Genomic DNA, 24,854 nt, shown 5'->3' on the forward strand with positions numbered 1-24,854 from the left:
TTCTGTGGTTAAGCAAGAGTTTTTAAACTACTCATTTAGATTTTTTTACCCCAGTGGTTCATACAACAGTGGAATTCCATGGGGGACTGAGGGTAGGGGGAACTATAAGAACTCAGGACTCAACTGGGCATGGTCCCTCCATGACTGATCTAGGCTGGCTTTGGCTGCCCAGTGTAAGGGTGAAGCTTTCCACCACCTTTTCAAGACTCCATCTTCCCACCCAAACCCAACCCTGCCACTCAACCACCCTCCTGCTCATAATCCCAGCAGAGAAGAGTCCATACCTGAAACACGGTGAGGAGGGACTGAGGAAAGTTATCAAATGTGCTCCTCCGAGTCTGCATCTCATCAAAGTTGAACTTTCCTCCAAAGAGCTGCATCCCCAGGAGGGAGAAGATGATGATGAAGAGGAAGAGGAGTAGCAGCAGGGAGGCAATGGAGCGCACAGAATTCAGCAAGGATGCCACCAGGTTGCTTAAGGAGTTCCAGTACCTGAGGACCAGCATGAGGGAGATTAGCATCCTTTTTCTATGCTTTCCTTAACATCACTCCTCATTCACGCATCCACTAGAAATTTTAAGATAAATTATAACTCCTTTTGCCCCTTCATTCCTATAGTGGTGGTGGTGTGAACTGGGCTGGTAAGCTCACAGTTAGAGTGTGGAGCTAGTTAATTCAATGTTCCAGGATCAGTAATGTGTAATGGCAAATAGAGGGAACTAAGAAGTGAGAAGCCTGAGTTCCAGTCTAACTCCACAAGTTGCTACCTGCTAGTTGCAGTTGGGCAAGTCACATAACTTCCCTTCTATTTACCTCATCATCCAAGAAAATAGAGACAACAGTAGCAATTGGGAATATTACATGAGGAAAAAAAAAGCAGCTCTCCAAACAACAAAATAAAGACTAAACAAGTGGGACTACATCAAGCTAAAAAAGCTTCTGGTCAGCAAAATAAACCATCAACAAAGTGAAAAGACAACCTATGAAACAGGAAAAAATATTTGCAAACATATATCTGATAAGGGGTTGATATCCAAATATATAAAGAACACAGGCAACTCAAAAGCAAAAACAAAACGAAATGACCAAAAAGCAAAGCCCCAAACAATCCAATTCAAAAATTTGACACAGGACCTGAATAGACATTTTTCCAAAGAAGATATATGAATGGCCATCAAGTACAAGAAAAGATGCTTAACATCACCAGCCATCAAGGAAATGCAAATTAAAACCACAGTGAGGTAGCATCTCACACCTGTTAGAATGGCCATCATCAAAAAGACAAGAGGTAACAAGTGTTGGCAAGGATGTGGAGAAAAGGGAACCCTGTGCACTGTTGGTGGGAATGTAAATTGGTGCAGCTAGTATGGAAAACAGCATGGAAGTTCCTCAAAAAAATTAAAATCAACCACCATATGATTCAGCAATTCCACTTCTGGGAATATATCCAAAGGAAATGAAAACACTAACTGAAAAAGATATCTGTGCCCCCATGTTCATTGCAGCATTATTTACAATAGCCAAGACACGGAAACAACCCAAGTGTCTATTGATGGATGAATGGACAAAGAACTTGTGGTGTATATAATACATACACACTGGAATATTATTCATCCATAAAAAAGAGGAAATAATATCATTTATGACAACATGGATGGACTTGAGGACATTACACTAAGTGAAATAAGTCAGACAGAGAAAGACAAATACTGCATGATTTCATTTTTATGTAGAATCTAAAAGCAAAACAAGAAAGCAAAAAATCACCTAACTTGTAGAAGAAAGAGATCAGATTTGTGGTTACCACAGGCAGGGGGCAGAGGGGGGGAGAATTGGATGAAGTTGTCAAAAGGTACAAACTTCCAGTTATGAGATAAATAGGTCATGATGACCTGTACATGATGATGTAACGTACAGCATGATGACTATGGTTGACACTGATATACCGGAAAGTTGTTCAGAGAAGATCCTAAGAATTCTCATCAAAAGGAGGGAATTTTTTTCTTTTATTTTTATTGTATCTATATAAGATGACACATGTTAACTAACTTACTGTGGTAATCATTTCCTAATATATGTAAATCAAACCATCATGCTATGTGCCTTTTTTTTTCCAGTATATGAAATTTATTGTCAAATTGGTTTCCATACAACACCCAGTGCTCATCCCAAAAGGTGCCCTCCTCAATACCCATCACCCACCATCCCCTCCCTCCCACCCCCCATCAACCCTCAGTTTGTTCTCAGTTTTCAACAGTCTCATGTTTTGGCTCTCTCCCACTCTAACCTCTTTTTTTTTTTTTTTCCTTCCCCTCCCCCATGGGTTTCTGTTAAGTTTCTCAGGATCCACATAAGAGTGAAACCATATGGTATCTGTCTTTCTCTGTATGGCTTATTTCACTTAGCATCACACTCTCCAGTTCCATCCACGTTGCTACAAAAGGCCATATTTCATTCTTTCTCATTGCCACGTAGTATTCCATTGTGTATATAAACCACAATTTCTTTATCCATTCATCAGTTGATGGACATTTAGGCTCTTTCCATAATTTGGCTATTGTTGAGAGTGCTTATATGCCTTAAGTTTATACAGTGATGTGTGCCAATTATTCCTCAATAAAACTGGAAAAAATATAATTCCTACTCTTAAAAAAAACACCCTAGTATAGTGCCTGGCACACAGTTGATAAAGGTTAATAATTACTGTTATCACTAGCAGTCTTTAGACAGAAAAACACATTAATTTTTTTCCCAAGAATGCTGCCCTCAGCCCAGGCACCCCTAAGAGAGGGTACAAGGTTTAGTGAGGTTTCCCAGATTTACCCTGTCCAAAGATTTGGTTTTTTAAAAAGTCTCTTCTGGAGATTCTCATTCAATAGCTATAGTTTGGGGCCCAGAAACTTGTATTTTTGACAAGCATTCCAGATGATTCTGATAAGCAGGGAAGTTTAGGAACTCCTGGGTTACCGGAAACCAAAGAGGTCTATGAGTAAGGCAGGGAGGTCTTTCTGGGAAGAGATGGAGAGGCCTTGGAGAGGAGGCTCCCAGTCATTATACTCACAGTCCTTTACTGTAAATACAGAGGTTCTTCATTATAGCCTTGGGAAAATCCCTTCCTCTTGGAAAAGGGGTGTGGGTGTGGGTTGCTAATGGCTGCTGGATGAAGCTTGGGCCTGTCACGATAAGGAAATGCACTGTAGCAAAAAGAACACAGCCTCTAACTGGAGCATGTGCAACTGAGAAATCTCACTTCCTTAGCTCCACCTCTGGCCTGTCTGCCTTCCAGGTCACAGTCTTGACTGCCTCCACTTAAGGCATTCCCAGCTTATTAGCAATATATGTAGTGAATTGCTTTTGCTGCTTAAAAGAGTGACATGCAAACCACCCCCGTTATAGCCTCATAGCTGCACCCCCAGCTTGGGTGCTTCTCTCCAGAGAATAGTTCCATATTAGGTGAAAGAAGCAGATGGGCCAACAGTTTGGATGTAAACGTGAACTTCTTCCCAGTCTGGTGTCTTTAATGCTCCTTTCTCCTTCACAAATTCAGCCGTTCTCTACCTCTATTTTGCCTGCCAGCCATTCTTCCTCTGTTTGCAGAATATTAATATACATTTATTTGTATCTGTTCTATAAATGCTCTTCAGTGTTTTTCATTTGTGACAGTCTCATCTCCTCCAAATAGGCTCTGAGTTCTTGAAGGCAAAGATCAGAAGTTTTTTTCTTCCATTCTCCCCATCTTTGTCCTCAGATAAATTCTGTCCAACCTAGTATTACTGTGAGAGACTGCCTGTCACCCCAATAGGCTAGAGATTGTAATATTTGCTCTGCTTAAAGCCAGAAGTAAGAGAACCTCTCTGGGGCTAGGATACCGGCCCTTCTTACATTTAGAGCAGTGTTCCCATACTGGAGAGGAAACTGCAGAGGAGTTTGGTCATTTTGTATATACTGATTCCCAGGCCTCACCCTGGAACCATGAAATCATAATCTCTGGTGCTGGGACTTGAGTGATTTTCATTCTACCACTCCAAAACTTGTCAGTAGACTGGTATTTAGGAACCAGTAACTTTAGAGCATATTTATAACAAGATTTTCCAGCTGTATCAGAGGGAAAAGTATATATGGATTAAGGTCACAGAGCCCCCTAGAGATCTCCTGTGTGTTCAACTGTCATGGAATATTCTGGAAAAGCCCTTATGGCCAAAGAAGGTTGAAGCCTTAATTTTCATGAGGCACATGGACATGAGGGAAATAACTCAAACCAGGCTCACAACTGAGATTCAGAGGTGTGTGACAGCCATGGGGACCCAATGGGAAGCCAGACAAGGAGGCCCCTGACTGGACAGAGGTTTGGTGGAGTGGAGCAGCCAGGAGGCAGAGAGGAAAGGGGATGTGGGAGGAGTGCCTGGAGTTCTGAGAAAGTGGAGGCTGTGATAGAGAAACAAAATGAGTAATCTAGCGGAGAAGAACTCTTTGGAAACATTGGGCATGAAAGATGGCAGATAGTGCCCTGGGGGGCCAGCAGTGGAGCAGGTATGGGGCTGTAATGGTCAGAGGGGCAGGCAATGGGCGGAGTGTTTGACTAAAAGTGAGGACTCTTCTCACGCTTCCCCATGTCCCTTGAGGTATCCAGGGAAAGGCTGCACTTCTCTTGGTCAGCCAGGGATGGGCTCACAACATGAGATGTGTGGAATGACAGAACTCCAACCCCATCATCTCCCATAGTTTCTGGCTCAAGACACAACCTTTGCAGTCATCCTGAAGTCTCTCTTGACCCCACATCAGCAAGCTCTGTGGTCCCATATTCCAAGCAAAGCCTGAATCTGGCCACTTCCCATACTCTGTCACCAGCCGAGCCAGCAATCCCACATCCTGACAGGTTTCCCTGTTCAACACTTGCTCCCTGCAGCCTTTCTCCACACTATATACATCTCAGGTAAAAAGCCCTCAAATGCACCATACTTTTTTTTTTTTTTTACCGTTTATTTATTTTTGAGAGGCAGAGAGAGACAGAGCATAAGCAGGAGAGGGGCAGAGAGAGGGAGACACAGAATCCGAAGCAGGCTCCAGGCTCTGAGCTGTCAGCACAGAGCCTGATGTGGGGACTCAAATCCACAAACTGCGAGATCATGACCTGAGCTGAAGTCAGATGCTTAACTGACTGAGCCACCCAGGCGCCCCACCATACTTTTTTTTTAATTGATAGTAATGGATTATAACACACTGAAAAACAATGTAAATCTATCGATATTTAAAAAAGGAGGTAGAGGTTTCCTTTATAGAATATGTCAAATGGATAACACAAATGTATGAATGAACGATAGAATCAGAAAATCACCATTTTGGGGGCACCTGGGTGGCTCAGTTGGTTAAGAGGCCAACTCTTGATTTTGGCTCAGGTCATGATCTCATGGGTTCGTGGGATCAAGCCCTGTGTATTAGGTTCTGTGCTGACAGCATGGAGCCTGCTTAGGATTCTCTTCCTCTCTCTCTGCCCCTTCCCTGCTCTCTCTCTCAAAATAAATAAATAAAATTAAAAAAATAACCATTTAGCATTAGCAACGAATTCAGTAATGATCATCATGGATGCTAAAACCACTAGGTGAAAGGTCACTGGGGAGTAGGGTATTCACATACTCTCAAAATATCACTCCATAGATTACTTATTAATCATAAAGGGAAAGGGTACCTCAACAGTGGAGAAATCTGGCAGATACCCACTTAACCAAGTTTCTACACTTAGAATCACCAATAACGAGACAAACTCATGCTACATACTTCCTGACACCATGCAATGGGAAGTACACAATCATCTATGTACTCCACACCACTGCAGCAGGAGGCCCTGTTAAATGTAAGTCACATTAAACCTCAATACTGCTTCATGCTCTTGCTTCCCATTGGAAGACCTAACAGATCATGCGGAATCGGCCTCTACTGCCTCAGTGACCTCATCTCCTCCCACTCTCCCCACCACTTTTGCTCTAGCCCACCAGTCCCCTGCTGCCCCCCCAGCCTCCATGCATACTCCTGCCCTGGTCCCTGTTTTTCTGCTGTATACAGAGGTTTCCGCCAGAACTCTGTGTGGCTCACTTCTTCAGTCCCTGCAGGCCTCTGTTCAAATGTCCCCTCACCACAGTGGTCCTCCCTTGACCACATCTATCTCCTATTCCCACTATTTAATATACTCATTACCACTTGCCATGAGAATGTAATGTCTGTGAGAGCAGGGAATTCACTTGCTTTGTTTGTATCCTTAGTGCTTAGAACAATGGCTAGTCAAAGGAGGTGATCAATGAATATTTTGTTGAATGAACGAATGAATCTTACTATAAATGTGACACATTTATACTTACTGGAGGGGAAAGCAAGGGACATGGGATTACAAGATAGTTCTGTGTATGTGTGTCGGGAGAAGGGGTGGGGTGGTGGTGGCCTCTCACACATGTACTTAAGTCAAACATACTTTGCCTGAAAACACCTCTCTCACATCATTTCTTTTCCTATAACTTCCCTAAGTTCATGGGTAGAGTTTTTGAGATTCCTGACTATTCCACTGCCTGACATTAAGTCCAAATATTATGTATTAAGGGAATAGATAGGTGATTGGGGTTGGGGGATGTGCAAACTGGATGAAGGGGGTCAAATTTACACACTTCCAGTTATAATAAGTCTGGGGATGGAATGGATAGCATGGTAACTATAGTTAATCATACTGTATCGTATACTTGAAAGCTTCTAAGAGAGTAAATTTAAAAAGTCCTCATCACACACACAAAATTTGAAACTATATAGGGTGACAGACGTTAACTAGATTTATTGTGGGGATCACTGTGCAATGTATACAAATATCGAATCATTATGTACACCTGAAACTAATATAATGTTATATATAATGGCTAATATATATGCCAATTATATCTTAACAAAAAAAGAAAAAAGTGATTATGTATCAGTTGCCCTATAGAAGATAGGGTTGTTATGGCATTGAGACCCTTGCAGTAGGATTTCCCAAAGAGTTCTGTGAACATGTGTCTCCTTTGTGGAAGAACTCCCATCCTGTGGCTGAAAACCAATGGTTGTGGGTTGAAGGGCTTGAACCAGACTTTAAGGGACAAACTGCAATCAGATAAACTGACGGCATCCTACCTTCCTCATGAAAAACACCCAGACTGAAAAGATAATGCATTTAGGACCAGTCACACAGTTAAGACACAGTGAAGACAAAGAAACAAATGGCTGTTTATCTTCAACTTCCAGTTGCTTTCCATTCAATAGGGGCAAGGTGGGGTCTGCCCTGTAGCTGGCTTGCCACCTGTACTTTCTGTTCCTTTGGAGCAGAATTAAGGGAGGAGAGCTGGTGCCAGTAGTCTGGCATTATGAGGGGCATACAGCTTGCTGAACAGAAGGTGTCCATCCCTAATGTGCACATGGTTGGAGACGTTTTATGTGCTCTCTAAAGGACCAAGACAAAGGGACTGCTGAACTGATGTGGCAAAGAACACAATTAGGGGTCAGAGAAGAGCTGGATTTTGGAGCCTCCCACGCCTTGGCTGATAGCAGCAGATAGGGTGGGGGCCTCATTACCACTGATATCAATGAGAATTGTAGGTGACAGGTGGCAGCCTCTGGGAAGGGTGACATGAAGTAGCATTTAAATGAAATGCTGGCAGCCATGCAAGTCCTGAAGCTCTAGCATTTAAATGAAATGCTGGCAGCCATGCAAGTCCTGAAGCTCTCTCTTCCTTAATGTCAATCTGATTCTTGGTGGCTGTTATCACCGTGGCATGCAGATCAGACAATGCCTCAGGTCTCAGAATCACTCTCGTTTTTAGATACATTAGCTTCTAGACATAAAAACTAAAAGAGTTAGTGGCATATTAGCAATCAGCTGAGGGTTTTATCCTAATCAATTAAAACCACTGAAGCACACACAGTCACCAAAAATGAACATCTTTGGAGAAAGGTGAGCAGAAGCAGAACAAACTAATGTCGGGGCCTCATAGAGAGACAGGAAAACTGAGCATCTCGTCTTCAGAACAGTGCACACACACATCCACATACACAGAAGTCTCATTCTGTATTTCAGGATTCACAGCCCCAGATGCACATGCCCAGCTTTAAAGACTCCCCTCCCTCCACCCCACCATCCTCAGACACTCCACTGGCTATGGTCATCCTTTCAACTTTTCAATTCTCCTGTGGCTCTAAATCATTCTCTACAAAGTGTGTCTTTGCCCACCCCATCCCCCCATCCTCCATACAACCTAGCCCACTGTTCTCTCTTTAAAGTAGGGTGCACATGAGGGTTTTCTGATCCAGACAATTTCTTTGTTACCTAAATTCTTTCACTTGCTGACTATGGCTTCACTTTTGCTAGCTTTCCCCTCTGCCTCTCTTGGCTTAAACGACCACCATGTGTTCAGGGGTATTGTATCTCCATCATTCTTTCTGCTAAGTCTGTTTGGGCCCTGTGGACTTCTCCTTTATCTTTAGTGGCAGAAAGTGGCCTGAACCTTGCTTGAACTGGAACTTTCATCTTGTGAACTTTTGCTTCAAATAGCTCAGGGCAGGGTTCTTTACAGTCTAGGTATGGAGGAGAGCATCGAGCCTGCTATAAATAAAAGACCTTCAAAATAACAGTACTAATAGCTTTAGGGTGCTTTGAAAATGCTCCACCCTACTTCCTCTCTGTTCCAGAGAGGTTCATAGCTAAATTTATACCTGTCCCAACTCTTCTTGTCCTGAGGGGTAAAAACACCCCAACCCTCTCCAAAATAAAACTCCTCTCAGTGTTGGTGGTAGTGATCTATTGTTGGTAGAGTATTTATAAAGCAAATTTCATGTGGTGAATCTGTGTGGTATGAGGCTTCTATACACTATTCCTAAGGAAGGGAGGAGAAATGCAGGTCACATAAGATAACTGGGCGAAGCACAGAAGGTTCACTCAAGGAGGAAGCTCAGCTTTGCCACAGGGATGTACAAGGTGGGTGTACAAGGACTAGCCCTTCAGTAAAGTTGGCCTCTGGTTCTGTAAGACACAATAGAGCCTGGAAGGATTAGTGAGGTAGGAGGCTGAACTAGGTATGTGCTGGTCCAGGAAGAGCCAGAGAATTCTATACTATCGTGGTCAGGGTCTGGGACAGCTTGGAGCTCAAGGCCAAATCTACCAGTTTAGTTCCTTCTGATATCTACCTCTGCCCCTTCCATTCTAGGAGAATGCACAGTTTATGTGTTTTGCTTTAGAGTCAAACCCTGCCTTGGATAACAAGTTCAAAGTTCTTGTCTTCTCTGTTTGCATAAGAAGCCTTGGTTGCACTAATACATTCCCAGTAGGGGAATGTAACCCTGTCATGCTGGCAAGGTCATCTGGTCTTCATCTTGGGATTGCCTTGGGATTGTGCTCCTCTGAGCTCCTGGACCGCAGAGCTACTCAGTGTTCACTAGTGGGCCCCTGTACCAGATGTGTCAGGGTTAGGGAAGGAACACATTCAAGTCATCCTCATCTGGGTCTTCTTAATCCCCAGTAGATAATACCAGCCAGTCACCATTCCAGAGAATAACCACCCTTCATGCTGAAGGCAGTGAGCAGGCTCTTGAGTCTGAGCTGCCTTCTCCATAGACTCTGGCCTGGGAACTGGGCAGATGCCAAACATATCTCTTTAATAATGGTCCTTAAGGAGCTCAGAGCCTCCACGGTGTCCTGAGAAGAGGAGGGCTAGAGTGGGGAGGGTCAGGGCAGTGTGGAGGTGGATCTGATGCTCATGGTCAGATTCTGGCAGTTGGAATGGAGACATTTAGAGCCTGGAGAATTTGCGAAAGAATCTCACCTTGGGGCTCTATGGAGCCCATATGTGGTCATGATTCATCAGTAAATCTGTCTATGCTGAGTCAGCCCAAACTCACATTTCAGGGCCTGGGAAGGGAGCCACAGGGGAGGAGCAGTAGGAGAAAGAAATGGATTTAAGGTTTAAGAGAGAAAACAGCAAGGGCTGGAGGGATTTCAGTGCATTTAAAAACAAACTTTATAAAAAATGAAATGCAATTAGTAAATTGAAATCACATCCAGATTTAGTCTAACTGAGGTCTTTCTTCCTCCCTGTAGAATAAGTCAGACTGGACTGACAAAGAGTAGACATACTTGATATTAAAAACTGGCAACATTCAAGAGCCCTGTAAAACCTCAAAGCAGGAGAAAGAATCCAATCTATTACTTGGCTGGAAGGCCCACTGTCATGGGTAATGTATCAAAAGATGACAAATATTTTGGCCACATGTATGCCTCTCTGTTCTCACTGAGGCAGGAATCTTGCCTTCCCTATTTCATAATTTAGTGGTAATTTACCACTCCCAATATTATTAACACTCAGTAGTCAACTGATTTACAGTCCAGTGCAGGGTTCCCAGTCTTTCTTTCTTTCTTTCTTTCTTTCTTTCTTTCTTTCTTTCTTTCTTTTTTTTTTATGAGACATGTAGGATGGATGGTATTCATACGCACAGTATTCTCTCTAATGAATTCTCAGATTTTGACAAAATACACAAAAATAGGCATGCTGAAAATTCATTTTCTTCATGTATCATATTCATATTCATCATATATCAAAAACTTCTGCTCCCTTCAGGTAACATGAAGAGTGGTAACTCTAGCCCATTCTTGCCCATTCATAAAAGCATTTGTGAATGCAAATGACCAACAGTGAGGGTGTTACAGGAACAATCTTGAATTTATTTGCATTTACTTTTTAGAAAACTAACTGTTCATAAACTTTGGTATTTCATCTCCTATAATAACAAATTATTGCTATGCACTGTTCAATGGCTCTGGACATACCATTGTGTCTTGACATCATGGTTGAGGGTTCTTAGTCTAGGTCAGTATTCCAAACTCAGAGTGCAGGTCTTGGGTGAGGTAAGGGAAGCCTGGAATTTTAGGAAGGCATCCACAAATCCATGGATACACCAAACATTACAGCACTTTAGATAAATAGACAGTCATCTTGTGTGTACATTACCACTTTTCAAAGGTATACAAGTGTATAGGAATTAATACAATTAAAATAATTTAAAGACTTTGCTGAATTCATAGTAGCTCTTTATCATTATATGTTTTCCCAGTCAGGAACTATCAAAGTACAATCTTAATATGATTAGGGGCTATAGTATAGAGAAGGGAAAGCAGATGAAAGAATTAAGGTTTCCAATTGTATATGAAGGTCCATATTTTAAGACAGGGAAGTGGACAAAGGACAGCAGCAGGAAATTAGACCAGCGTTTCTCAAAGTGAGGTCACTGGATTACCAGTATGGAACTCTCTAGAAGTTGCTGGTCGAAATCTCTAGAGGTGTGGGTCCTTCATGAGCTCTTATTGGGTTTAACTGTGTCTGAGAATCACAATCACTGGGTCAGAATGCACTGTGAAAAAATGCTTTTTTAACATACTAATAATACTGAGATACTACAAAATTTTCTCTAAGAGGTTTTAAAAGAAGATAGAGAAATATGCTTGCTTGATGACAGGACCATCTCAAGATGACCCATCTCTAGAGACCAGATGTCCACTCCCAGACCATATTTTAGGCATTTTCTTGGTCACTGGAGTATACTGGAGACAAGGTTCAGAAGGGGCATGGGATTCCCCACATAGTTATAGTCTCTACGTTGTTTTCCAAAAGCACCCGAGGGGTTGGAGGCTTGCAAAACAGGAAGATGATGGCCTTTGCCAAAGTAACTTCCAATTAGATAATGAAATTATTCTGTTTATAGACTTTACAGAGATCTGAAATACCACTAATCTTTCTTGTGGAGGGACTATGGGAAGCTCTCTGACAAAGACAGATTTTTAAAAATGGCTTCTTGGCAATAGTTTCAGCTTAGAAGTAGATAAATTATTGATTAGAAATAGAATGAATGTCAAATCTCTTCAAGACTCTATGACAATATCTAGGAACAAGAATTCTTTTCTATAGGAATCTAAAAGACAAAAGCAAAAACAAACCCCCAAACACATAGACTTTTGAGAACTATTTAGGAGGCACTGAAAACTCCAAGTGAAAAATAGCTTTTACCAGACCCAAGGAGGAACAGGTAGAATCAGCAAATATCCAACAACAAGAATCCGTATGTAAAAATCCTTTAAGGCACACCTCTGGGATAAAGACAAGACAGTTCAGCAGTCAACTTCACAGTTCATGGTCATGGTTAGGAGCACAGAACCTGAGGTCAGACACAGATCTGCTACTTAATCCCAGATTCATCCCTGAGCAGTTTGTGTGGCTTGGGTAAGTGACTTAAATCTTTAAACCACAGTTTCCTCATCTATAAAATGGGAATCATGATGATAGTACACTCCTCTGACCCTCTCTTACAGTTAATTGTGAGGATGAGTCAAGTGAAAAAAAGCCAGACCACACTAGGTGCACAGAGTAAGTACTGATGCATATTAACAATAATTGTTATTATATTTCTACTACTTTTAGTAACAAGCCAAGGGTTTTCTGTAATGCCAAGATATTCAGGGCATACAGAAAGAGTTTTTTTCTGGGGTGAGGGGAAGGGAGGTGTTTGCTCAGGAACATTAAACTTGTGGGTTTAAATTCTGCATGTCCTTGAAGTCCATCCTGTGACATTAAACATTCCCCAGGGACTTTCTCCTTTTCCCAACTTCTTTTTTTTTTTTTTTTTTTTTTTTTTTTTAATTTTTTCCCAACGTTTTTTATTTATTTTTGGGACAGAGAGAGACAGAGCATGAACGGGGGAGGGGCAGAGAGAGAGGGAGACACAGAATCGGAAACAGGCTCCAGGCTCCGAGCCATCAGCCCAGAGCCTGACGCGGGGCTCGAACTCACGGACGGCGAGATCGTGACCTGGCTGAAGTCGGACGCTTAACCGACTGCGCCACCCAGGCGCCCCTCCTTTTCCCAACTTCTAATAGCACGTATTCCCATCCTTGTCCCAACATTTGCCAGCTCATTTTATTTTGTCTTAGATTTTCTTTCAATGGTTTCATATGCACAAACTCCATCTCCCTAGCCAGGCTTTAAACTTCTCCTGGGTTCAGGTCATACCATACCTCTCTTCCCTTATCTCTCAGAGCTTGATGCATAGTAGGAACATGGGAGAGAAACAGAAGTAAGAGACTGTATATGTGTAGGTGGCTCTCAGGGCCCCACCTCTCCGTCCTCCAAATAACAACAAAGATAATAAACAGGTTAATAATAAGTCTTCTGGCTGCTGAGTGTCCCTGGGCCTGGCACTGTTTAAATGCCTTCTCTCATCTGACCTTTGACAGCACCCCAGGAATGAGTGTGTGCTGGCGGCTGCTGAGAGAGCCATAAAGAGAACAACAAACTGAGGGCAGTGTTGCAAGCCCTGACCATTCATACAGCCATGTTCAGAACACAAGCAGGTATGGTTACCTTCAAATCCCTGAATGAAAGATACTGAGCCCACTCCCTCTTTTCCCAATACAATACAACTGATGGTTTCGGTGCCCTATTATCAGTTGGGATCCCAAAGCAGAGACTCTTACAAAGAGGAGGTTTGTCAGAGTTTGAGCCTCCTCCCTTTCACATGTTTCTGATATGTCCCTTCAAGGTTGACCACAACCTACTGCAACTCAGACATATATCTCAAAGATTTTTAAGAAACAATGTTTATGTTCATGTGAGGCCTTCTGAGAGTTTCCTATTCTATTTAAATCTTTCACTGAAAATGAGAATGTGAAGAAATTGGAACCCATATACATCACCAGTGGGAATGCAAAATGGTGCAGTCTCTTTGGAAACAGTTTGGCAGTTTCTCAAAATCTTAAATGTGCAGTTATCAGATGACCTAAAAATTCTAGTCCTAGGTATATATCTAAGAGAAATGAAACTGAAAATCCATACAAAAACTTATACATGAATATTCATAGCAGCATTATTCATAGTAGCCAAAAGGTAAAGATAAACCAAATATCCATCAACTGATGAATGAACATACAAACACAATGTGTATCCACAGAATGGAATATTATTCAGCCGTAAAGAGGAATAAAGTACTGACACATGGTGCAACATGGGTGAATCTTGAAACCATTACATAAGTGAAAGAAGCCCAGTCACAAAACACCACAGACTGCATGATATCACTTATAGAAATTGTCAAGAATAGGGAAATCTACAGAAATAGAAAGTAAATTTTATTGGTTGTTGCTGGGAGGAATGTGGGGAGAATGAGGAGTGGGTATGGGTTTCTTTCTGGGGTGATAAAAATGTTCTAAAACTAAATTGTGGTGATGGTTGCAAAGTTATGTGAATGTACAGAAAAACACTGAACTGTACACTTTAGAGGCATGAATTATAGTATGTAAATTATATGTCAATAAAGCTGCTTAAAAACGATGGTTGTGATTCAATCAATTGATTTCACCACTCAAATAGGTCACAACACAGTCGAAATGACTGTCCTAGAGCGTGCTGCCTGGCCCCATGCCCCCGCCCATGTCTCCTCTTCATGAGAATCACTGCTTGACCCCGAGAGCTGGGGAGACTGTAGTCTTGGGGTGGGTGGATGGACAGGCAGATGGAGAGGGGGTGAATGTGAGGAAGGAGGGGTGAAAGCCATCTGTGCCATGATAGCCATCATCCTTACTCAGTTAAGGAAACTGGACTGAATTTTCAGCAGCACATGCACAGGAAAAAGACCACATTGCTCAGTCTCTCGAACAGTTGGGGTGGCCATGAGAACAGATCCTTTGGTAAGATCTCTCAAAGAGCTCTGGAAGGGCTGACTCAGCCAGGATGGGTGTCTGCTTTGGTCCCTTGCTCTTTCTCTTCTCCCTGCCTTGATTCAAACATGATGGCTCAATCTCTGAAAGCCACCTAATGACCCAGAGAATGGAAAGTGGTTCTAAGGCTGTCAAAGTAAAGGACAGCAGGGAGGGGTACCTGGGTGGCTCAGTCAGTTGAGCATCTGACTTTGGCTCAGGTCATAATTATGCATTTGCGGGTTTGAGCCCCAGGTTGGGCTCTGTACTGACAGCTCAGAGCCTGAAGCCTGCTTCAAATTCTGTGTCTTCCTTTCTCTTTGCTCCTCCCCCCACCTCAAAAATAATAAACATTAAAAAAAAAAAAAGGACAGAGGGGACGGGTTCTCTGTCTTCTTCAGTTAAACTGGGATGCCCACTTCTGCACTTTTTTTTAAAGTTTATTTATTTATTTTGAGAGAGAAAGCGAGAAAGAGACACATGTGAGCAGGGAAGGGGCAGAAGAGAGAGAGAGAGAGAGAGAGAGAGAGAGAGAGAGAGAGAGAATCCCAAGTAGGCTCCACAGTATCAGTGCAGAGCCCGACACAGGGCTCAATCTCATGAACTGTGAGATCATGACCTGAGCTGAGATCAAGAATAAGATGCTTAACCGACTGAGCCACCCAGATGCCCCTCTATACTTCTTTTATGTAACTAAATAAATCCCATATTTGTTTGTGCCACTGAGTTGTCTCTGGTAGCAGTGGTCAAAGGTACTTATAAATGATATGTCATCTAAATGAAGAAAAATTCCTCTCCATCATATATGAGCCAAGGATAGACCTCTTAAGAAACAGCAGCTACTCTCCCACCCAGGACTTTCTGCCTCCCTTGCCTTCTGGAAGAACTTCTACCTGAGTTCCAGGTCCAAAGGGAAGTGAGAAACCAAATACCTTGTGATTTTAAATATCCGCAGTAGCCGGACACATCTCAGCACAGAGATGCCCAAGGGAGACATGATCTTGGTCTCCACCAGGATGGTCTCCAGAATGCCCCCACACACGATGAAGCAGTCAAAGCGGTTGAAGAGGGACACAAAGTAGGCCTGCAGGCCCAGGCTGTACATCTTTAGTAGCATCTCCGCAGTGAAAAGGGCCAGTAGTGCCTTGTTGGCCGTGTCTGGTGGGTTCAAGAGAGGGGGTAGGATCCCAACACAGATGTGAGAGTGGGGAGAGAGGGGAGGAGGAGAAAGAAAACAGTAATTATCATCACTGGAGAAAAAGCCAGATGCTTCCCTTCCCAGCCAGGACACCTCTCCCATATGTTGCTGCCAGAACAGAACAATTGGGGCCAAAGTGACAAGAAAGGGGTATCTAGTAATAATCACAGTAAACATGTATTGAGGATCTACCATGCATCAAAGGCTTTGTGTGCTGATCTTCTTTATTCCTCCCAGCAGCTTTTCAGAGGTGAGAAGTGAGGTTCTGAGAGGTAAGTAATCTGCCCAAACCAATCAGCCAAAAGGGGGAGCCAAGTCACCCGTCTGCCCTCTACACTGGGAGACTGTCCACCTCCCAGCATTCTGGAATGCAGCCCCTGTGTCTGCCTGACTCCCTGGGCATGGAGCTGAGGCACTGGCTAGGGAGGTCCTCTTCTAGGGGTTCAGGGAAGGGTACTAACTGCCCATTGAGGACAGCTCCTCGTGCTCAGGCCACTACTGTCCTCTTTCTTGGCTTTTTGCTCACCTCATCCTCACACGTTCTGGCAGGTCCACCTGCAGGCTATTGTATTGAAAATCCATTCTGGGAAGTTGGCAGCCAAGGGTTGAGATAGCCAAACAGGGGGCAGCATGTGTCCTTGTCACCTGGACCCAACGGTGACTGTTGGGGTAGGCAGATGGTGTGGGCCTACACAGGTGAGCCACATCTGTTTATAATGAGGTTGCACATTTTACTATGGGGCTTGCAAACTGTCAGGCCTTTGGTATCTCCAGCATGGTGCCTGCCAAGAGCCACGGCCACTGGCAACTTTCCCATCAACCTTGTGCCTGTGACCATTCCCTCCCTGGGATTTAGGGCTAAGTTAACAAGAGTAAAGCAGGATAGTGCCAGGGGCTGCCTCTCACCTTGGACCTCCGTGAGCCAGTGGGGCTGGTTGTAATGTTCTGAGGCGATGGTGAGTGTGTTGAGGAACACCAGGAAGATCACAAGCCAGTAGAAGACATTAGACTTGACTGCAGCACGACACTTTCTTCTGCAGAACCGATTCCACCGACGCCAGTAGCGGCTGGAAAAGGAGCAAGGAGAGAGGCATGGGGAGGGAGGTGACTGTGAAATTCAGATTTTTTCCAATCTGAAAGGTATCATAGTGGTCTCCTTTCTTCCCTTAGTGGACTTGGCCTCACCAGAGCAGTACAATCTGGTGGCAAACAGATAAGCTTCATGTCAAATTAACCAGGATCTGTCACTTGTGTGGCCTCAGGTGTAGCCCTGCCCCTTGTAAGCTTTGATTTTTCCCATTTGTAAAACAGGAATAGGGCCAAGCTCACAGGGATGTTGTTCAGATCAATAAAATCCATATATATATATATATATATATATATATATATACACACACACACACACACACACACACACACACACCATATATTGCATCTGGTATAAATAGATATTTTTTTATAATAATAGCATTATTCAAAATTATATTGCAAGTATTAGAATTATTAGTAGTGATGGTAGGAATAGGACTAGTAATGTCTACCATTAATGAAACTTTGTCTATGCCTGTTACCATACTAGGCACTTTCCATGCCTTCTCTTTAATTCTTTAAATAACCCTGAAAAGCAGGTGTTATCCTGATTTTGAGGAGGAGTAAATTAAGGGCCATGGAGGTTGAATACCTTGATTAATATCACACAGTGGCAGAGCCAGATTTGGTTCTCCCCCGACCCCAGCCCAGTCTCTCGCCCAGATGCTGCCTCATCTGTAAAGTGTAAGGGCTGAATCTGGATCAGAGGTTCTTTGCCTTTATGGGGTTATGGAATGTTTTCAGACTCTGATGAATGTTTAGATCCTCTGTTCAGAAAAGAGCATACACGCACACACGCATACATACACACACATCTCTGCATACTAGTTCATACAACAGCACATGGACCCCTGGAAGCTTAGCTATGGTCCTTAAAATGTTCCTTTGGTCTCTTGGTTAGGGACTTCTGTCAATGATTCTCAAACCTGGCTGTACATAAAATTACCTGGGGAAGCTTAAAAAAACAATCATAACCTCCCACTAGTACCTAGGCTCCAACTCCAAATCAATTAAATCTGATTCTCTGGGGGCTGGGTATTTTTTAAAGCTCCCCAGAGGGTTCTAATCTATAACCATGGTTGAGAACCATTAAGCTAGATTATACCAAGGAGTCACTCACATTTTTAAATTCTATGGTGCAGGAGTTTATAGCTTTCCCAAATTTCATCCTTATTAGATACAGAGAAAATACATAGCTATGTTTGGTAGTTCCGCTGACCAAACATTTAATAAATGCTGACAGTAGCAACAAAGGAGAGAAGGAAGGGGATTGTGGAGAAGTGCCTGGGAGGGAGACTTACAGAGGCCACCTTAACAATTTCCAGAGAGAGAATGATGGAATTTGATTTTAGAAAACCATCTAAACAACAAAACAACTTCTAGATCAGAGGTAGTATGAGAAATATTCTTTTGACCATCTGGGCTGGAGATGATGAAGGCAGTAGCTTTATTAATGGAAAAGAGGACACTGAGTTGACACTCCACAATTTTGGAGGCAGAATCAATAGGACTTTGAGCTTGACTGGATGTGCAAGGTAAGAGAGAAAGGTATGGAAGGACAGCCAAAACTTCTAGCTGGGGTGATTTGGAGAGTGGCACCTCTAGCCAATATAGGTACAGACAAGGAGAAGCAGTGCTCTGGGCAGAGAGGTTGCTATGAGGGGAAAGTAGGGGCGCCCAGCTCAAAAAATAGATTTGAAGTGCTTGCAGGTCATGTATATAGAGAGACCCAACAGGCAGTCAGAAGGCAGTGCCCCTGTGTGGGTAATAAAGAAGGCAGGGAAGGAACAAAGAAACATCTTGGAACAATAGTCCATGAATATCTGTATTCACATCTGTATTCTACGTTTCTAGAAATGCAGATCCTTGCTGCTATGGATTCATCCACCCACCCCCAAACTGACTTTCAAGACAGCTTGACTTCATTTATGTTTTCATTCTGTATTTTCTACCTACTGTCTGTGGAAAATCCTGTTACCAAATCTTTGTTAAAATCTATTAGGATTTTAACTCACTTTAGAAAAGTGAGAAGTACATTTAAGAAGAGAACTGTTTCCTCAGAACTGCAGACAGAACTTAGTTTTTGGCTTGCAGAACAGGGAGGGAAGGAAGAATTAATCACATAGTGTTCTGATCTGACCCTACCTTATCATGGGTGCTTGAATGCCATCTCTAGTGTGTGCTATCTCTTTGTAGGGGATACTTACATGCTACTTAGGGGTAATTCACTGCATAGAGAAGAAATGCATTGGGGCCAGAAAATTAAGGTTTCGAAATGCACATAGGGAGGCTTACATCTTCCTAGACATACCACCCTGGGTGAGAATGAAGATGAGGGAGGCTGAGGAGAGGGGCAAAGGAGTGGGACAAGGGGTTCTTGGTGGTCCTCTGGAGTTTGCCAGCTCTCGATACTGAGGAGTCTTATCTTGACAGGACAGGACACTGATTCTTCCCTATTATTGTGGTTATTAATAATGTAGAAAAATTTGGTGCAATTTTTTCCTAAAAAATGAATTTTCAGGACAAACTTCTATCTGGTCTTAAATAGCTTACACTGTAGTTTCAAAGAATATTTTAAATAGATATAATTTTATGTTACAGAAATCACTGATAATTGTGATTCAGAGTCCAAAGAATCAAGTTTGCATTTCTTTACAGTATATAAAAATGGACTTGGAGTCAGTTTAATACTGAGAACTTGATTAAGTTCCTCTTGTCCCGAGTTTGGGATACGAGGTACCACATAGTCAGGCCTATCCCATGGGTCTAGAACTGCCTGACTCGCTGAAGGAGTGGCTGTCGGATAGGGTAGTGGCTGTTAAATGTGCTGTTCCTGTGCACATCCATTCAGGGGAGTCACATGGATTTGGGCTGGGGTGGGGGTGGGGGTAATTACTATCCAGAGAAAGTATTTAAAGATAATTATACACCTCCCACTCTTCAAAATATAGCTTTGCTTGACAACTGGTTTCCTGGCAACACTTCCTACTGTATAATAAATGTAATGATTTATTAGAATGTGTAAATTTATTTGTGTGTTTACATACACACGGAGGATATAGAAATTAAATGATAAAATAGGGAGGAGAAATTTGCCTGCTATTCATGTTCCCTTCACGCTAAGCACAAAAGTCATTTACTCTAGAAATAGAAGTTCCCATATGTAGACATAGGACAGAAAGGTGGATATGAATGTGCCTAATCTACTTCTTCAAAATTCTGTATCATTGCATCCCCATGGGAAAGTTCCGCTCACTCACCCTGGGATCCACCCTACCTTTTCCTAATTCTGGGCCTTACTCTTGCCTTTCCACCTACATGGACTGTCCCCACAACTCCCAGGACCTTCCCTTCCTATGTCCTGCCATTCTTTAGGGCTTAGCTCAAGTCCCAGCTTCTCCGTGGTGAAATTTTCTAAGTTTTCCCAGACTTAGTACTCCTGTCACACTTATTGTCTGCATTACTCATTTTAGTTATACATTAAGGAAATAATTATTAAACACCTATCATGGGATAGGTAATAGATATTCAACAGTTAACAGGATAGACAGTCTTTGCATAAAACTCATGCTTAAAGACCCTTGTAAGCAATGAAAGAGTTTGCTTACCACCAAGGCAGGCTTCACAGAGGTGCCACAGGAACACACCAAAGGGCCTCCTAGCCAGGGGTGGAGGAGCCAGCAAAGGTTACCCAAAAGAAATGATTTCTCATTTCCCCATACTGTCAGTTATCTTTTAGTATATGGTTCTTGCCTCTCCAGTGAGATCATAGGATCCTTGAGGGAAAAAGACTATGTCTTACACTTTGCTATAGATCCACAGTACTTAGTGCAGTCCATTTCACATGGTAAGGACATTTGACTGATAGGTTGGTAGAACAGCAGAGACAAACTCTATGCAGATTTACTAACATCTTGCTGAAGACAAGACTTGAGAGCCTGGAGCTTTTGTGACCCAGGGATGAAAGTGGGGGTGAGGAAAGGGCAGTGTTACTAAAAGAGTTTGCTTGGCATATAATTTTTGTCAGGCATCTAGAAGAGTAGACAACAGCAAAATGGTGGACATTTCAGGCTCTTTCTAGTGGCTAGAATAAGTTCCTATCTTTTCTTTAACTGGGAACAAGCAACACAGAAAATGATTACATTTAACTCTTTTATACTATATGTAAGTAACTTAAAATGGATTATCAGAGATTAGGAAAATTTATATATGTGCCTTGTCCTTGCTGCTCATTTCACTGAAGATGGGGCAAGACAGTCCTTCCAGATTTTAGAACCCTATGGGGTTCACTTCAGAACTCTGTAAAGTCAAGATCTGGAAACTCCAACAGGTTATCTGATTAATCCCTGCAAGTTGCATAAGACTTTCTAAATAACTTGTTCCATAACTGTTTAAATCCTATTCTGAACCATGATGCCCAAATGTTGCAAAATTCGTTATTGTAACTAATTCCTCAAAGTGGAGACTTGGCTCACAAAAGGAATCCCCTAATATTGCCTTGATTATAATTTGCTGAGTTTCCTCTAAAGTTTCTCTTCTAACATTTCTTTTAAATAAACCATGACTTTGTATCATTCTGTATTGCAAATGTCTGGAAATTCAAATTATCTTATTTGTCATTGTTAAACTGAGAAAATGATCAGGACATTTTGTTAAAACTTAAATTTTAGAATCTTTTTAAAGAGTAAAACAGGCTCTTCACTGTTTACAAAGTTATTCTGAGTTGCAAAAATTCCCTCTCCATTTCCCCCCTGTACTACTATGCTTTTCTCCTGTATGCTCCCATTCAATCATGGCTGCCATAATCAGGCAGAAAGTACGAAGATACATTCTTCTTGCATCTGTAGTGGAAATCCTAGCAGCAGACTGAAATAATTCCAGATCTACTTTGATAATTTTCATGGCATTTTCAATCCATTGCCCGGCTTTGCTATTCCTTAAACACACAACATCAGTGGACTGTAGAATCTAGACTAGAGGGTTGCCATTTTGTATCTTCTCAGACCTTTTAGGGCCAGCCCATCTGGTGCAGTAGCTACTAGCCACATGTGGCTCTTGAGCACTTGAAATTGGCTAATCCAAACTGAAACATGTAGTAAGTGTCAAATAAACGCTGTATTTCAAAGATTTAGTACAAAAATTAATGTAAAATATCTCAATTTTTATATTAAACAGGAGTTAAGATGGCAGAGGACTAGGAGGACCCTAAGCTTGCCTCATCCCTCAAACACAGATAAATATCAAACCATCATGAACATCCAATATCTGAAGGCTAAGAGAGCAAAACTGCACAACAAGAGGTAGAAAACAGCCACACTGTGGAAGACAGGAGCTGCAGAGAGTTGATTTGGGGGAGAGAAGAGTTGCAGATGCCACAATGGGGACAGAGTTCTGATCTTGTAGAGAGTAGCAAAAGAGAAAGAAAGAGAAGGAAAGAGTGAAAGTGCACGAAGGGAACTGTACAAGAAAAACTCTCCCCCAAAACCACTGTCTGGGAAAAGGAGAGCAGTGCAGTGGAAAGCTGAAAAATTTTTTTCAATATATGAAATTTATTGTCAAATTGGTTTCCATACAACACCCAGTGCTCATCCCAAAAGGTGCCCTCCTCAATACCCATCACCCACCCTCCCCTCCCTCCCACCCCTCCATCAACCCTCAGTTTGTTCTCAGTTTTTAAGAGTCTCTTATGCTTTGACTTTCTCCCACTCTAACCTCTTTTTTTTCCCCTTCCCCTCCCCCATGGGTTTCTGTTAAGTTTCTCAGGATCCACATAAGAGTGAAAACATATGGTATCTGTCTTTCTCTCTATGGCTTACTTCACTTGGAAAGCTGAAATTTTGAAGGTCTGTGCCATTGCTAGGGTCATGCCTGGTGGGCTTGGTGGTGCTCTGGTGGGGAAGGAAGGTAGAGACCCAGGAGTGGGCAGCATGGTCTGAGAATTCCCTGGGTTGCACAGAGATAAACAGTTTCCCTGCTTGGAGTGCATTTGGGAGTGGTGGCATGTCCCCTCTGGGGACAAAAAAAGTGGCAGCACCAATGTGCTGCCCTGTTCCCTAGCATAGGAAAAAAGACACTGCCTAAGGACAACAAACCTTTGTCTGGAGTTGTGCTGTTCTTTACCATAAACTCTGAACCACTACACGATCTCGCGACCATTTTCTGAGACAAATCAGCAAATGGCAAAAACCTGGCTAGGCCCTCTCCCAGAGGATCAGCATGTGTTTGAGCCATACAGATCTCTAAAATTTGTAATTTTGAAACCTAGCCGCATGCCTGAGATAAAACACAGGAGTACTGTGCTACCTGGCAGACAGACAGCTCGGTCGCAGGCAGGGTGAAGGCAGGGATCTGGAAGAGGCTAGGGACACAAAAGAGGTGCTTGTCTGTTCTTTTGTGAGGGCTTTCTGAAGAGTGGTGGGCATGAACTCCCCACTCCGGGGACAAGAGAGTGGGGTGACACTATTCCCCCCACCCTAGCCCACCCATCAGCACTGATCAACTTCAGTGAGCAAAACAGCACTAGCAAGTGGAGGCTGTAGTTGCTTACATTAAGTTCTGCCCCCTGTACCCTGCAGGTGCATCTCTACTAGGACAAATCAGTCTGAGATTCAGTGCAGCAGGTCACAGCCCCAGAAGACCAGCACAAACCCCTTGCATGCATCAAGTCTACTGATCAAAGGTGCTGCAAAAGCTTCAGCTCTAGGGGAAATAGGATCTAGTTTCCTTTTTTTTTTTTTTTTGGACCTCTTCTATCACTCTCAGGAGCAGGAATATAGGAGCAGGCTTTTCTAACAATCCCCCCCCAAAACTAGTGACCCAGACAAAATGACAAGACAAAGGAATTCACCCCAAAAGAAAGAACAGGAAGAAGTTATGACCAGGGATTTAATCAATATAGATATAAGTAAGATGTCTGAACTAGAATTTGAGACAATAATCATAAGGATATTAGCTAGGCTTGAGAAAAGCATAGAACACACTAGAGAATCCCTTATTGCAGAGATAAAAGAACTAAAAATTCATGAGGCTGAAATAAAAAATGCAATAACCAAGATGCACAACCAAATGGATGCAATGACAATGAGGATGGACAAAGCAGAGGAATGAATTGGTGATATAAAAGATAAGATTATGAAAAATAATGAAGGTGAAAAAAAGAGGGAAAGAAAGGTTTTGGATCATGAATGCAGACTTAGGAAACTGAGTGACTCCTTAAAGTATAATAATATTCATATTATAGAAGTCCCAGAAGAAGAAGATAAAGAAAAAGGAGGAGGAGGATTACTTGAGTTAATTATAGTTGAAAACTTCCTTACTCTGGGGAAGGAAACAGACATTGAAATTCATGAAACACAGAGAACTCCCATTAAATTCAATAAAAGCCAGCCATCTCAAAGACATATCATAGTCAAATTCACAAAATACACAGACAAGGAAAAAATCCTAAAATCAGCAATGGAAAAAAAAGCCCTTAACCTACAAGGGAAGACAGATCAGGTTCAGAGTGGATCTGTCCAAAGAAATTTGGCAGGCCAAAAGGTAGTGGCATAATATATTCAATGTGCTGAATGGGAAAAATATGCAGCCAAGAACACTGTATCCAGCAAGGCTGTCATTCAGAATAGGAGAGATAAAGAGTTTCCCAAACAAAAACTAAAGGATTTTGTGACCACCCAACCAGCCCTGCAAGATATATTAAAGAGGACTCTTTGAGTGGAGGAAAAAATACCAAAAACAACAAAAATCAGAAAGAAAATAGAACATCACCAGAAACACCAACTGTACAGGTTAACACAATGGCACTAAATTAATATCTTTCAATAA

At 42.4% G+C, this 24,854-nt stretch overlaps 1 protein-coding gene across 1 annotated transcript in view; it reads right to left on the reverse strand.

The window, feature by feature from the left end:
- The window catches only part of CACNA1C (calcium voltage-gated channel subunit alpha1 C), a 664,490-nt gene that overhangs the window by 115,085 nt on the left and 524,551 nt on the right, over window positions 1–24,854 (reverse strand). The window contains exons 12-14 of the mRNA XM_081796086.1: window positions 16,848–17,008; window positions 15,676–15,901; window positions 285–492 (exon numbers count right to left, since the gene is read on the reverse strand). Of these exons, the coding sequence (XP_081652212.1) occupies window positions 285–492; window positions 15,676–15,901; window positions 16,848–17,008 (595 nt within the window). The remainder of the gene's footprint in view (window positions 1–284; window positions 493–15,675; window positions 15,902–16,847; window positions 17,009–24,854) is intronic.

The sequence above is a fragment of the Panthera onca genome, chromosome B4, assembly GCF_046562875.1.
Source record: "Panthera onca isolate mPanOnc1 chromosome B4, mPanOnc1 haplotype 2, whole genome shotgun sequence".
NCBI classification, from domain to species: domain Eukaryota; kingdom Metazoa; phylum Chordata; class Mammalia; order Carnivora; family Felidae; genus Panthera; species Panthera onca.